Source organism: Lagopus leucura, unplaced genomic scaffold (assembly GCF_019238085.1).
Source record: "Lagopus leucura isolate 7727_CA_CO unplaced genomic scaffold, USGS_WTPT01 Super-Scaffold_73, whole genome shotgun sequence".
NCBI classification, from domain to species: domain Eukaryota; kingdom Metazoa; phylum Chordata; class Aves; order Galliformes; family Phasianidae; genus Lagopus; species Lagopus leucura.
The window spans coordinates 28,480,323-28,494,531 of record NW_024962252.1 but is presented as its reverse complement, the minus strand read 5'-3'; the positions used below and the strand labels follow the sequence as shown (position 1 = coordinate 28,494,531).

The following is a 14,209-nucleotide window of genomic DNA, read 5'->3' as shown; positions in this document are numbered from 1 at the left end:
CTCAAACTAGAATAATGTGGTTGGGTCAAGTAGAATGAAATATTCACTTCTTGGATGTTTCTCATCATCTCTTGTGAGTGAAAAAGACAAGAAATACAGGATTCGATTCCTAAGCAGCCCGGTAAACATGTGTAACTAAGTCAAAGTGCAAAGTCCCACTGAACTCCTCTGAGGGTCAAAGAGACAAAGCTCCTGAGCAGCAGTGCCAGCCAGATGGTATCCACCTAGCCTCCAAGCTCAGCAGGAGCTGGGGGCTGTATCCCAACTGAGGCCATGCCTCTATGCACGGGGTGGATGCACGGGCTGCCCTTCCCCTGGGCCAAGACTGGACTCACAAGGCAGTACAGGGAACTGTCCTGGAGGCAGTGAGAAGAATAGAAATGGTACATTTTCTGCTGTGTAGTCCCTCTGGCCTGGCTCCATGTTCAGACCCTTTAGCAGAAGTGTGAGTGCAGGGAAAAGGAAGCAGTGTATAGCCATATGAGCACCCATTGATGCCAGCAGACATGGAGCTGGACTTTAGGACAACCCAGGACCGTAGTGAATAAAAGTCAACACTGAGAATTCGGGTATTCATTTCTGCTTCAGCAAGTGCTCTACATTTTTTTTTACCTTCCCTGTACAGTTTCATTTCATTCAGTTGCCTGAGATTTACTTTTTTTTTCATTGTAGATTAGCATTTGCATTCAGCTCCTACTCTAACCCAGATAAATCTGGTATCCGACTTCAAGCACACAAGCATTCCAGGAAAGATGCCTTAAGCCATTAAAAGGAAATACATTATCTTTCCTATTATGAAGCTCAACATCACTCACTTGTCTTCATCTCAATAGTCCATTCTTACTTCTTCATTTGCTCATGGATGAGGCTATAGACTGAATGTCCACAAAGGACTTGGCATAAACATTTCACATTCTCCCCTGCCTGTAGAACTGGTACTGCAGTAATCAAAGGCAAAGGTATTGCAACTTTCAACTGACATTCTAAAATTTGCTTTGAGATTTTCCAGTGAATATTGTCAGATGCAGGTAAAAGGTTAGAACATATACTGTTATTTGGGAATCTAGAATGAAGGAGGTATGTTTAATTTTATATCTGTGAACAGTCACTTGATGAGTGAACCGGAATAAATGTGAGCTTATCAAACCAAGTGAAATTAAACAGTGGCTCACATTTACAACGTTTCACTTTGAATCCCTAGGAAACAATTCCCTTCCCAAACATATCAATTGGAAAACTTAAATAATAAATTCACTTGAGGAAACTGCAGTCATCTCAAAGTTAGTCTAGAAGCTGCAAAAACAGACTTATTTGCTGAAAATACTGTTCTTTGCAAACTATTCCCAGAAAGCTTTCTTGTGTATTAGAAAGGGAATAGCACTTTAATAAAATCATAGAATCAGAGAATCATAGAATGGTTAGGGTTGGAAGGGACTTTTAAGATCATGTAGTTTCAACCCCCTGCTATAAGCAGGGACACTTCCCTCTAGACCAGGTTGCTCACAGCCCCATCCAGCCTGGCCTTAAATGCCTCCAGGCTGGGGGCATCCACAACCTTGCTAGACAACCTGATCCAGTGCATTAAGAAGTTACAAAAATTTATTCCAAAGATAAGAGAAACTTTATACAGTTTATTGCAAAGACTGAGAAGTGATTTGATTAGAGCATACCTAATATCATTAGGTGAAAAGAGCAGCCATTAAGGTACCTTTTATCCCCACTGACAAGGACATATGGATCAGTGGAACTGAAAACAGATCATTTTTGAAGATAAGATGGGTACGAATTTGAACAGCACCAGCAATTAACCTTTTAAGCAAACTAATGGTGACTGATTCCTCATCTCTTGAAGCCTGGGTGACTTTGTTAGCCCAGCAAATCATTAAACTGAATCTTCGTTGATGGAATGAAATTCCAGAGGTTTTCTATGTGTTGATTCTGTGGATCCCATGCCAGTGTAAATGCTCACTCAGGATAATAAAGCTATGGCAGCTTAGACAAGGCAGAGGTCTGCTCCCAAGAGTTTTTGGAAAGGACTTCCTTGAAGAGAGATGGGTGACTTGATAAGTTGCTTTAAAATAGAAACTCATGGGTAACAGGCAGAGGAAGTGCCTTGTAAGCAAAGGGGTGGATGGGATAAGGCTGTTCTTCCTCACCATGTGGTAGGAGCAATCGCCATGAACATTCTGACAAGGTGACTGCGAAGCCTTGTGGGAAGATGCAGAGTAGAAGGACAGTAAACATGAAACTGTGGACAATACAGCAAGAGAGGGAGCTCCAAACAAGTGAGCAACGTGGCTGGCTCAACCATGTGTTTCTGCCCATGATATTTTCGGTAACGAGAAGAGGAATTCTGTTAGCCCCACGAGACCCAGCACAGCAGCCCTCTGAGCTCTTCTACGGCTCTGGCATACTGCTGCTCTTCGTTGATAGAATTCCTCCAAACAGCCCTGTGTTCACACTGTCCTTTTGTCCCACTGTCCCACTCTGTCCCCACTGGTATGCTTCCCAGATACTCTGCTCAAGCATGAGGTATGTGACCCACACCTCAACAGCACTGACCTGTGCAGTCAGACCACCATTGATTGTTAAAGTATCCAGAAAAACACAGAGGATCAAAACACTATACGGCAGATCCAAGTGGAAATGAAGACTTTTTGCTGCAAACCAATATGTTTATTAACACTTTTTAATCTATTGAAATGCCTGTAACAAATGTTACTAATACACAGGTAAGTTAGGTGATTAAAAATGACTTACAACACCTGTCTGATCAGTTGCACTACTTTGGTTAACCAGACAGAAATACACTTGTGCCATTTATGATAGATACTAACAAGGGTTCAATTTAAACCAATTAGTAAAATAGCTTGTTTGGATAAAAAATAATTGTTCTCTGAGAATACATGAACACTGCTAGAAAATCCCTGCCATCTGACGTAGAAGGATTTATAGGTTTAGTGGAAATTGCTTTCCCCACTGTCCAGATTAAATACTGCAGGATGATTTTTTGTATGAGTAAACATCCTTCCAATAACGATCAGACCGATAATGTCTTAAAAAGAGAAACAGGATCTACATTTTGGCTTTCTCCTTCTTGTATGGACTATTTCTGGACACAGAACCTTCAGGTAACATGTTGACTGTCCATAAAATGCATTTTAGCATCTTCCTGCTGTTCTGGGGATGGGTTTTATCCACTGAATGCAGAGTCCACCGACAAGGAAAAGAGATACACGAGGTATACAAAAAAGGCAGGTGAGTTTCAATTTTTTTTACATTCAAATAGCTACTGTTTGGACAAATACAATGTTAACAATCAAAATACAGTGCCTATCAATTGTTTTGAATTTGCAGATTGTGATCTATCGGTCAAAATATCCTCTTCTGCAGTTTTTGACAATCACTAAGTCCTAATGCATTTTCTATAGTGAAAATCACTGTTTCTTCCCCAAAAGTGGGGTTTTGAAATATCTCGAAGTTTGGAAAGGTGCAGAAAAGAAGCATTTGATTGTATTTATCAGGATTAAAGTGTTGTAGAGTATTTACATAATAGTGGAAAGGAAACTTCGGTGCTTGAGGATTGTTGTATTCACTGAAGATTAAATTGACTGGAGATGTGAATTGAAAAGATTCAGAATTTATTTTCTTCTTCCCATGCTGTTTGTTAATAAAGCTTTTCAGGAAAAAAAATGCAGACCTCGAGAGTATAGTCAGTTATCAAAGGAAACTGAAAGAGTGTTGAGTGAAGATACGCAAAATGAATGAAAATATTCAGTTTACTCTTCCCTCTCTCTATTTCAGAAAGGATATGCATATGATGTGTTTCTCCCACTGTCTTTTAGTCTTTTAGGAAGTTTTGAATTGAGGAAGCATTTGTTTGTTTGTTTGTTTTTCCCTGCAACTTCGTTTTTATTATTTGCATTCTGTGTGGGGAGTATTTGAAATTTTGTATGAGGATTTTCATACTCAGACACATTACAAGGTATCTCTGCAGGAAAGAAAATCTTTTTTTTTTTTTTTTTGGTAGATATAACTGACATATTTAGATCATTGTTGAAATGTTGTAAGCTTCTGCTTGTGAAAGGCTAAACCTAGGCAATCTCTGCTTTGCTCTGGTCACTGTTTCTGTTCTTTAATGACTCCAATTTGCCATCAATACTGTACGGTGCAAGGGGATAGAAATGCAAGACTACCACATTCCTGAGGAATTCAAGCCATTCCTGTTAGCTTTCAGGAAAAAAAAAAAAAATGAAAAGTGAAAGGAAGGAAAGCATAGTGCCTTTTTACTTTCCAGGGTTCCTTGCTGTCACTGCTTAGGAAAACAAGGCAGAACAACTGCAGTGTCACAGTGGTACATGAGGGTCCCTGAGCCATCTTATACACAGGAAATGGTTTAAGCACTGATGACACCTTCGTGGAGCTACAACTGGCAAAGTGGGTGCTCTGCTCATGGTCAGCCCCCAGGGATGCATTGCCAGAGTCACTGTCTGGGGGGAATCTCAAAACCTCTGTTCTCCTTGAGGGTTCATGGCAGTGACGGTGGAGGTGGTATGCTGACTGTGGCAAAAGAAAGGCATGAGAAGCAAGGTGCTTCAGTTTGAACTGAGAAGCAGTCAGCAGGGAGGAGTGTGTATATTCAGCCATGTTCTTGTCCAGCATCTTCAGCACCAGCTCCCACTGCACCAAGAACCAAGCAGCGGTGCCATTAAGTAGCAGTGTACCAAATCACAGCAGAAGCATTAAAATTGCATGAAAATGGAAAATAAATACCTATTCAGTTCACATGGGAGTAGCCCTTTTACCCACACTGGGAACACGTGGTATAATTGTGCTAGCACAAGCCTCTCAGGCTGCTCTGAGGCAGCTCCTAAGTCAGCCTCACCACCCTTGCAGCACTCCCACACTGGCCCAGGAGCCATTTCTGGCCTACTTCTGCCTGAGCAGAGCAGTGCTGTTGCTGAGGAGGGCTGGAGGGGACAGGAGAGCAGCAGTGGCTCACTGTCCATCAGCAACCCATACAGTGCTTGCCTTCCCAGTATGGGATAGGCCATGCAAGATCAATAGTCTGACAGCCTTATCATTTATAAGAACAAAAAGATGGCTCTGGCCATCCATTAGTTTTCCTTCTAACTACAAGCAATGAAGCCTTCTGCCGTACGAATTATTCTCTGTGAACTCCTAATTTCTGATAATTACCTTCAGTGCCAGATAAACAGAAAATAGTAATAATAGTATTGTAGGTATTTTTTAACCTCAGGATTCATCTGTTTTCTCCTATTCTTTGCTACCTGGTCTCTCTTCCATCCCAGCACGTGTAGGTGTATCAAACCCATTCTTCATTTCCTCTTGGATATATTCAGATCAAGCTTCTTAAATTTCTCAGCATAGGATGTTTCCCACTCCTTGGCTCTGTCCCCTCACATCTTTCCAGGGAGACAGACCCAGCAGGACTGGGTGCAGTATTTGTATGTAGATGCTGTTACTCCTGTTGACCTCCTGGCACTGTGTTCATAGTCTCAGTGGCAGTCCTGCAGTGGAGATCATGAGCACTCGACATGACTGGGCACCCAGGTGTAGCAGGACACAAGCCCTTGTCTAGAGGTACAGCCAGTCCTATTTGCTGTCACAAGCAGGATCCAATATGTTAAAATGCTGATTATATGAGACTGTTCTGAAGTAGCCATTTTTCCTTTGCATTTCAAAATAAGTGCCTTTTCCCATCACAGAAATGGAGCCTGGGAGAAAATCAGACTGCAGAAGGATTCTGTATAAGATCAGAAGAAATTTGTTATGAAGATTTCTCATGACCATTTAGATGGTTTAGGTTTGGTCAATGACTCTGCTCCCCTTTCCCTCAAGAATCAGCCCTGAAGCTCTTACAGCAATTTACTTCATTGCTTCTTTTCAAGCACTGCTATTTCTTGCTCGACAAGGCTTGAGGCACCAGGATGGAAATCCACGGAGGCTTTTTCCTTCTGAAGAGACTCATTGTAGTCTGATGGAGCAAATCAATCTGAAGTGGGAAAGGCAAGTTCCACATGGCACAAAGCACTCAGACGAGCTTAGTTTGCACCCACAGCCTTTCTAGCTTCCATAGGTCATGTAGCCTCCTACTTGCCCACCTGTCAGAGCTCAGCACTAGCCACCAGTGCTGACAGGCAGACTGGGCACCTGCTGTAGATACCTGCCTCCTTGAGTGTGGTGCCAGTTTCCTGCTGTCCTTGAGAGAATTGTCCAGCTCTACTCCTGACTCTCATGTACAGGTGATGGAGGAAATATGTACTTTTGGCTTGTCTCTTTGGATGGTGATGTTCTGCAGGTGTTAACTTCCTCCAAAGAGACTCTCTTGCTCTAAACTCTAATTTCAAATAAAACCTCACAATTTTATCAACAGTTGTTAGCCTGTCCTCTCATCTGCTCAAATCCATCTGATCCCACAGTCTTTGCTCTCCTGGTGCTCTCCTGGTGATAGGGTGAAAGGTGTGAATTTGGGCTGCAGAATCAGACACCATCTTTGTCACAATTTTTGTCACTGCGGGTACCTCAAAGCAGCCATTCTAGCATGAGGCAGGACAGGCTTGAAGTAGGATGAGCAGAGAGTCATGGTCCTTTGGGGACCAGGTTTGCAAGAGTGGAATTTTTCAGAAGGTTCCTAATAATTCCTAATAATAATAAAATTGATGATTCTTTGAGACACAAGACAAAGTATGACAATTAAGTAACAAATAAACATAGGTTGAAGTACATACATACAGTGAAAGAAGCAGTCTAGAGAGTGTTACTGTATGAGACTTTCTACAGAGGCTCTCAACATTGTAATACATAGCCAAAATATCCATATGCAAGTCAAAGACTCAACTACTGATTTCTATTTATCTCTAGGACAAATCACCTCAGAGGAATTTCTCTTTGAAGGGTAGCAAAATAAAAATAAATCATTTAACATCTTGCAGACCTGCTCACAGTTTGCAGTCAACCATGTGCAAATCCTGTAGAGTTTGCAAAGCTAAATTCATCCCTGAAACATTCACAGTGCCAAAACTCCTACAGATCCAAGCTGCAACCCTGAATGCCAGCACAGGGGCTGTTTACTGTTCCCAACTGCTCAGGCTCTTGCAGAGCCACCAGGTTGTGTGGGGTCACAACAACCAACAAAATCATTATGCCAACAAAATGGCCAAAGCCTGCATTGCTAATTAGACTTGCAGAATCTGCTAGAGAGGATGAGCAAAAGGAAAAGAACTGGCCTGGAGCTGAGCCCAGGTTGCTCTGCTAGAGCTAACTCCTGGGGGAAAAAAATCTCTTTTAACACCAAAATCTCCCTGGAAAGGATTGTAGCCACCTTTTAGACAAGAAACTCTCAGTGAAGAGATTTCACTGTACAAGATTTACGGCTTGTGTTTGTTTAATCTTAGCTGAGAGATTTGTTTCATGTTTTCAGTCTTGCCCCTGCCTTTCCTTGTCTATGTTATAATCATTCTGCCTCACTGCAGTCTCCAAATGGTAACTCTTTTTCTGCTTCTCTCAATTTTCCTGTCCATATCTGTCAGTAAAGGCTATCTTTTACAGCAGTTGGTTGATAGTCTCTACAACACGCCCTCTCAGGTTCACCCTCATGGCCCCGGATTTTTCTCTCTATGGCACTTTCAAATGTTGCTACCATTAGTGACACTCCTCTTAAGTGATGGGAGTCACTCTGCATCATTATGGCCATGGTTCCTTCCCAGTCCTTTCTGAAAGGTTCAGCATCCTTCCGAACATTTGCTAAACTACATTGCCTTTTTTTTTTTCTTTAAACAGGGCTTTTTTGTTACCAGCTCCTGCTTTCATGGCTTCCAGAGGTTTGATTTGGACTCATAAATTCATCCGTGAGCCCTAACAGAATTTCTTCCTTTACTTCCCAGCAGTTCTTAAGCTGTTCTCTTGTCCTAGAGTTTTGCTGCTGTATCTTATCCTCAGGATTGATTCTGAAAGCTTTTATTTGCAGGAACAAATCTTACTAATGCAAGCTGCCTTCAGATCGGATCTTTGGAGTACACAATAAGCCTGTGAAATGCCCATGAAAGCAATGTCTATGTGAGCACATTACCAGGAGCAATCCAGATCCAGTGGGGTGCTGAGCGCCCGCAGCTCCCAAAGCACTGTGTGTTCAGGTCAGCAGTCTGTGCTGTGCCTGGCACCAATGGCACTGCAGTGCTTTGAGAGCAGCAAGAGACCCGGAACGGGCTTCAGGCCAGTGTAATGGAAGCTTCTCCCCTGTTGGAAATCTGCCTTTCTCTTTCCTCTTTGCAGCTTCAACTCCTTAACTCTCCATGCTTGCTTCCTCCTCTTTTCCAGCTTGCTCTTTCTGGTTTTTTATCCCTGACATTTTCAGCCTCCTCTTCACCTACCTCATCTATTTACCCCAAGACATATCAATTTTCCCTGTAACACAGCTCTGCCAAGTTTTTTTCTGCATTATTTTTTCTGCATTATTTTTTTCTCCACTATTATTCTGTAATTTCCTTCTCTCTTTTGCAGCTACTGCCTGTTTTTCCTTTTCTTCCACTTGCCAGAAATCCCTTTTCTCTGTCCAACAGCACTCATTTTCTTTATTATATATTTTCTTTTTCTTCATTTCTTTCTTTGTTGTTTCTCTAATTTTCCCTTTCCATCCTTGTTGCTCTTTCAAGTAACTTCAATCCCGCAAGGCATTTTTTCTTGGAAATTTTCTCAAAACCCAGGTGAAGGAGTCCTCTCTCTTCATTGAAAATGATGCTTCTCTGAATCATAGAATCATAGAATCACAAGGTTGGAAATGACCTATAAGATCATCTAGTCCAACCATCTCCTCATCACCATTGCCACCACAAGCACTGAACCATATCACGCAGCAAATGGTATTTTCTACTCTTATGTTTATCACCCACCTCCTTTCTTCCTTTCTAAATCTTATTTTGGGTCTACACTCTACACAGCTCTCTGTCTTTTCCAGTGATTTGTGTTAGAAAATTGTCTCTACTGATATTTCTATAGCTACATTCATAGACAGGTACTGTGCCACTTTACTAAGCCACTGATGACAAAATCTCTGGTCAGTGTTACCATTACATAGTTTGCACAGGATCAGCAGCTCTGTTCTGTCCTCTAGCCCACTATTACCCCAGTGTGTTTTATAAGCTGGTGTGAGGAGACATAACAGACACTAAAAACATTTGTAGTCGAGCATAAGACAGAAGCAAATCACCAAATCAACCCAGAGATGCTGGGTAGTTTCCTCCCTCCTGACTACATATAAATTGTTCAGTTTTCTGATTCATGGGTTGGATTCACACACAGAATCACAGAATCACAGAATCACTCGGGTTGGAAGGGACCCCAAGGATCATGTAGTTCCAACCCCCCTGCCTGGCAGGGCCACCAAACATACACATTCAGATCAGGTTGCCCAGGACCCCGTCCAACCTGGCCTTAAACACGTCCAAGGACGGGGCATCCACAACCTCCCGTTGTGCAGCCCGTTCCAGGGCCTAACCACTCTCCTAGTAAAGAACTTCCCCCTAACATCCAACCTAAATCTTCCCTCCTTCAACTTAAAACCATTTCCCCTAGTCCTGCTGTTATCAGCCCTTTTGAACAGTTTACTCCCCTCCTGGGTGTAGGTTCCCTTCAGGTATTGATAGGCTGCAATGAGGTCACCCCGCAGCCTTCTCTTCTCCAGGCTGAACAAGCCCAACTCCCTCAGCCTGTCCTCATAGGGGAGGTGCTCCAGTCCCCTGATCATCTTAGTCGCACCAATTCACACCTGAAACAATCCTTCTGGTCCTTTTTCTATAAATGCTCAGCCACCTTTCAAACTCACTTGTATTTTTTGCACCTTCAGCTTTCAGTGAGAGTGAATTTCACAGTGACATGCTGTGTTTCTGCACTTCCTTTCAAATTTCCTCTTGTTATGTGTTGTGTAAAGCTTTGAGCAACAAACTCTTGTTCACCTTCACCGTGTCACCCCTGATGTTATAAAGCTTACTTGTCTGTTACATCCCCTCCCCATTTGGAGAGCCCTGCAAGGCTGCCTGGAAGCTCTCTCCACCAATTTGTTCAATTTATTGAATTTTATTCAATTTATTGAGTAACACAGATCTGACTGTAGATTCCCAGGAGACTGTAATGATCACCTTTCTTCATAGTAAAAACTCTCCATTATTCCTTTTGTTTTTTTTTTTTTTCTGTTGTAGCCATTCACATGTCATTTACATGCCAGTCTCTGGAAAAAGATCTCCAAGTGGAATCTGAGAAGTTACAGATTTCTCCACTGGAAATATCACCTACAAATATAATAAAAATCAGCAGTAATTGACAGCAGGTAAATAGCATAAATTGACAAAGAGTGAGGGACAATTTACTTTTCTTGAAGGATGCTACACTCTATAAATATATTGGAGTTCTCAAAAAGTTAATGAACTTGCAGATAAAGGTGATTGAGATGACACTGTACACCTGAGTTTCCAGAAACCCATTCACAGGTCCTTCCCAAAGACTGGTTCCACTTGGAGATCTTTTTCCAAAGAAGAATAAAGTTGTCAACTTATATCCTGTGGTATCAAGGATAATTTTAACACTGGTTCAGCATATTCTTACTTAGTTTCTTTTGGATGAGAGCCTGTAGTCTTCCTCCTGTCCTGTCCACGAGATCTGTTTCTGATTCTGTGCAAATACAAATATTTCTTAATATTAACCCAACAGTGGAATTATTAAAATCTTGTATTTTTTTGTAATGCAAACAAATCCTTTAACTATCGATGTTTTATGGACCTGTTTTATTGCCCTTCTAATTCTTGTAAATAAGGAATTAAGACAAGTGTAGTAGTGCTGATTAGTTAGTCATTCCTTGTTCTGCATTTGTACAATTGTTTTTCTGTATTTCACAGTTCTTTATATTCTCTTTTACTGACATTCATCTTAGAAATACTGGATCATACCTGCAATGTGCTGGGGCTGCTTTGAATTCTGATCCAAAATCCCAAAGTGTCTGTATTCCTTTCTATCATGCTGTCACACAGAAGATTTATAGTTCTGTCATCTGCATTATTATTGAAAATATTGACTAGTACTTCCCTGGATGAAATACATGAGATGTCATTTAAAATGCCTCTGCAGCTTGACAGCAAATTAATGACAATTGCCCTAACCATTGTCTTCCAACTATGCTCAGTCATACTTTCATCTAAACCTTATTCTCTAGTTTAGTAATGAAATTTTAAAAACCTTACTCAAATCTATGTTTCCTCTTGCTTACATTAAGGCATCCAGTTACACCATCAGAAGGACATCAGACCATTTGACATCAATTATTGTAAAGATTCACATTGAGTGATCTTTACAGTCTTGTTATCCCCAGAGCGATGTACAAACAGTTAATGAATTTGTCCCAGTTTGTTTCCAAATGTCAAAACTTCAACACCCTTATTTTCCTCCCTGCTTAAAACTGGGTTTGGTGTTTGCCTTCCCTCCTCTCTCAGAGGAAACTGTGTGGAGTCCTTGGTGGTACCTGCTAATGGCTTGGAGACTATCCTGGCTGATACTCACTGTACTTCTGAGGATGTGCCATCAGCCTCAGTTGATTTAAATACCTCTAGCTTACCTACATGTTCTTTAACATGCCATTCCATGACCTACATTGTCCTGCCAGATGCTCACAAGTCAGTGTTTCTTCAAAAACCCAACAAATGCACATGCAGTAGGTGCAGTTTTTGCCACACAAGGGAAATGTTATTTTTGCCACTTCAGGCACAGTACCGAGACCTCAGGTGACATGACATTTTTCTGAATAATCACTAAGTTTCTTTGTTATTTTTTACTTTTGCAAACATTCATGACCAGCCAAAGAAAAAAGGATGCACAGAACTTAAAGGATGCTTCTGCGTCTTCTGCCTTAGGATATTTTGAATTCTACAGTTTATCTGTATTCTAGTAATACTGGATTAAAATGTCATTCTCACTGAACTTTCTACATTATTCAAAAATAAGATGGCTTTGAATCCCACTGTTTCTCAGACTTTGTGCTGTGAATACAAAAAGCAGCTCTCCCCACTTCTTTTCAAAGACGTAGCCCCATACCATAGCAAGAAGTGATATTTCTATGACATCTTTAAACCTACTAACCAGGACACAAGAGCCAACATAATTATAAGCAAACAAGAGCTGCCACATGCCAAGATAAAATACATTCTGTGATTAACTTCCCTCAGTTTTTAGTTGCTTTTCTACGGCTCACAACTGGTCATTCTTCCAGTTTAAGCACAAATTAGTGTTTGTCCATCACATTATCCCTGGAAATTGATGTTTTATACGGTGTATCCCATCTCTTGCCACGTATGCCACTGGATTCTTATTCAGTCTATATTTCATGCAGCTATCTCCTGCTGCAAGTTTGCCTTTTCCTGCTCAAAGTTACTCATTGTTCTTTCTCCTGGTTTAGCTGCACCACTTTTCTTCCTTTCCCAGAGCACTTCTCTGGGCTCTAAACTGCCTCCCAGCCTTCCCCTAGGCCTGCTGTACCACCTGTCCACCCCAGCTCCAGCCTGCTCTAAAGGTTTGAACTCATTTTCAAGTCAAAATAGTATTACAGGAGAATTGTTCTTCCTCCTGGACAGCTTTCATTCCTTCTAGGACACCAAGGAGATTAATCAAGCCAGAGAGGACCATGCTGGGCAGTGCATCTCCAGGGCCAAGCAGCACCGCCACCCAGCACCGCTCCGTGGTGAGGGGACACCCCTACTCACTTAGGAAGGAGTAAATGCCTCAGTGATTATTCAAGGCACAAGGAGATTTGCAAGCTTTCTCTTGGTTCTGTCACAGAAGTGGAAATTGCTCCCACACCTTGGGCTAGCAGCCGAGTCACTGCAGCCTTCCTCTCTTCATCTCCATAATATATTTCAGCAATTTACCTTCACTTTTTGTTTTTTTCCTGAAGAAAAGCTGTGTTTTGATTTAATTCCTCAAGGAAGAAATACTCTCAGGTCCTAGTAAGATTATCCTAAGAGTGCAAAATTGATCACTGTCTGCTAGAGGTATATTGCCTCCTGTAGAGAAAATATAGTATCATTTAAAGATAGGAAATCTGTCCTGCATCAGTAATTACAAACCAAGATGCAAGGATATGTAATGACTTCTCTCAAATTTGTTCCCTTCAAAAGCTCCCATTTAAGTGATGAGGAATATTGATGGTAGTATATGGTACACAGTGTGAAGCTGGCACTCCTTTGGCACACATGCTTTGAAGCACGGCATTCGGAAATGCTTGCTGTGTCCATCAGCTGTTGTGTTTGGACCATCTCTTCTGAAAACAGACATGGCTATCCCTAACTCTGCAGCTCTCTTTCCTTTGTTGGAGGGAATAGAAGTGCTTTTTTTTTTTCTTTTGAGTAGTAACTTTGTTTTGCCTTGTGTATATGAAAAGATGTATAGCTCTTTTCCTGAAAGTTTTCTTCTTTAGAAGTCCAAAGGTTTACTCACCTAGTGGGGGTACCTGCTGGGAAAATAATGACTTTGGAGGGGCTGCATCATCCAGGTGCCACCAAGAGCCTGAGCTGCTCATGCAATGCAAAAAAAAAAAAAAAAAAAAAAAAAAGCAAAAACAGGGAGAACTGAATAAAACCAGCCTGATGCAGTGATGAGTATTGATTTTTCATAAAGTGTGATTTTCAAGAGAGCCATAAAATTCCTTTTGACACTATAGCTGTTAGGAGTTAAATATCAGCACTGAAATTAAAAAAAAAAAAATGGCTGTTCATTATTCTGATAGCACAAGGGGGAAGAAATTTAAACAAAAAAAAGTAGATTTAGGTTAGATGTTACGAAAAATTATTTTGCTCAGAGAGTGGTAAGGTGCTAGCACAGGCTGCCCAGAGAAGCTATGGATGCTCCATCCCTGGAGGCACCCAAGGCCAAGTTGGATGGGGTCCTCAGCAGCCTGATCCAAGGTTGGCAGCCCTGCCTATGCTAGGGGGATTGGAACTAGATGATCTTTAGCTTCTCCTCCAACCTAAGCCATTCTATGATTTTATGATTATTCAGTATATTTTACCTCTACAGCTATTGATTAGTTTTAAAGACAGCCTGTAATCCAAATGAAGGCAAGAGCATTATGGTCAATTCGTGTAGCCATATTGGCAAAGAGTTGCACCAAGTAGTCTGTATGCAATGACTGGCCCAAAACTCCCGACTG

The 14,209-nt window shown here is 41.4% G+C and overlaps 1 protein-coding gene across 4 annotated transcripts in view; it reads left to right on the top strand.

Annotated features, from left to right (window-relative positions):
* Positions 1–3,136: 3,136 nt before the first annotated feature.
* Positions 3,137–14,209, top strand: part of GABRR1 (gamma-aminobutyric acid type A receptor subunit rho1) — a 33,083-nt gene continuing 22,010 nt past the window's right edge. For 3 of the 4 annotated variants that reach the window (XM_042886700.1, XM_042886683.1, XM_042886673.1), the window contains exon 1: positions 3,137–3,258. In XM_042886700.1, coding sequence (XP_042742634.1) covers positions 3,137–3,258 — 122 coding nt within the window. Of the gene's footprint in view, positions 3,259–11,782; positions 11,790–14,209 lie in introns of all 4 variants that reach the window. The other variant, XM_042886691.1, reaches the window with a different exon arrangement.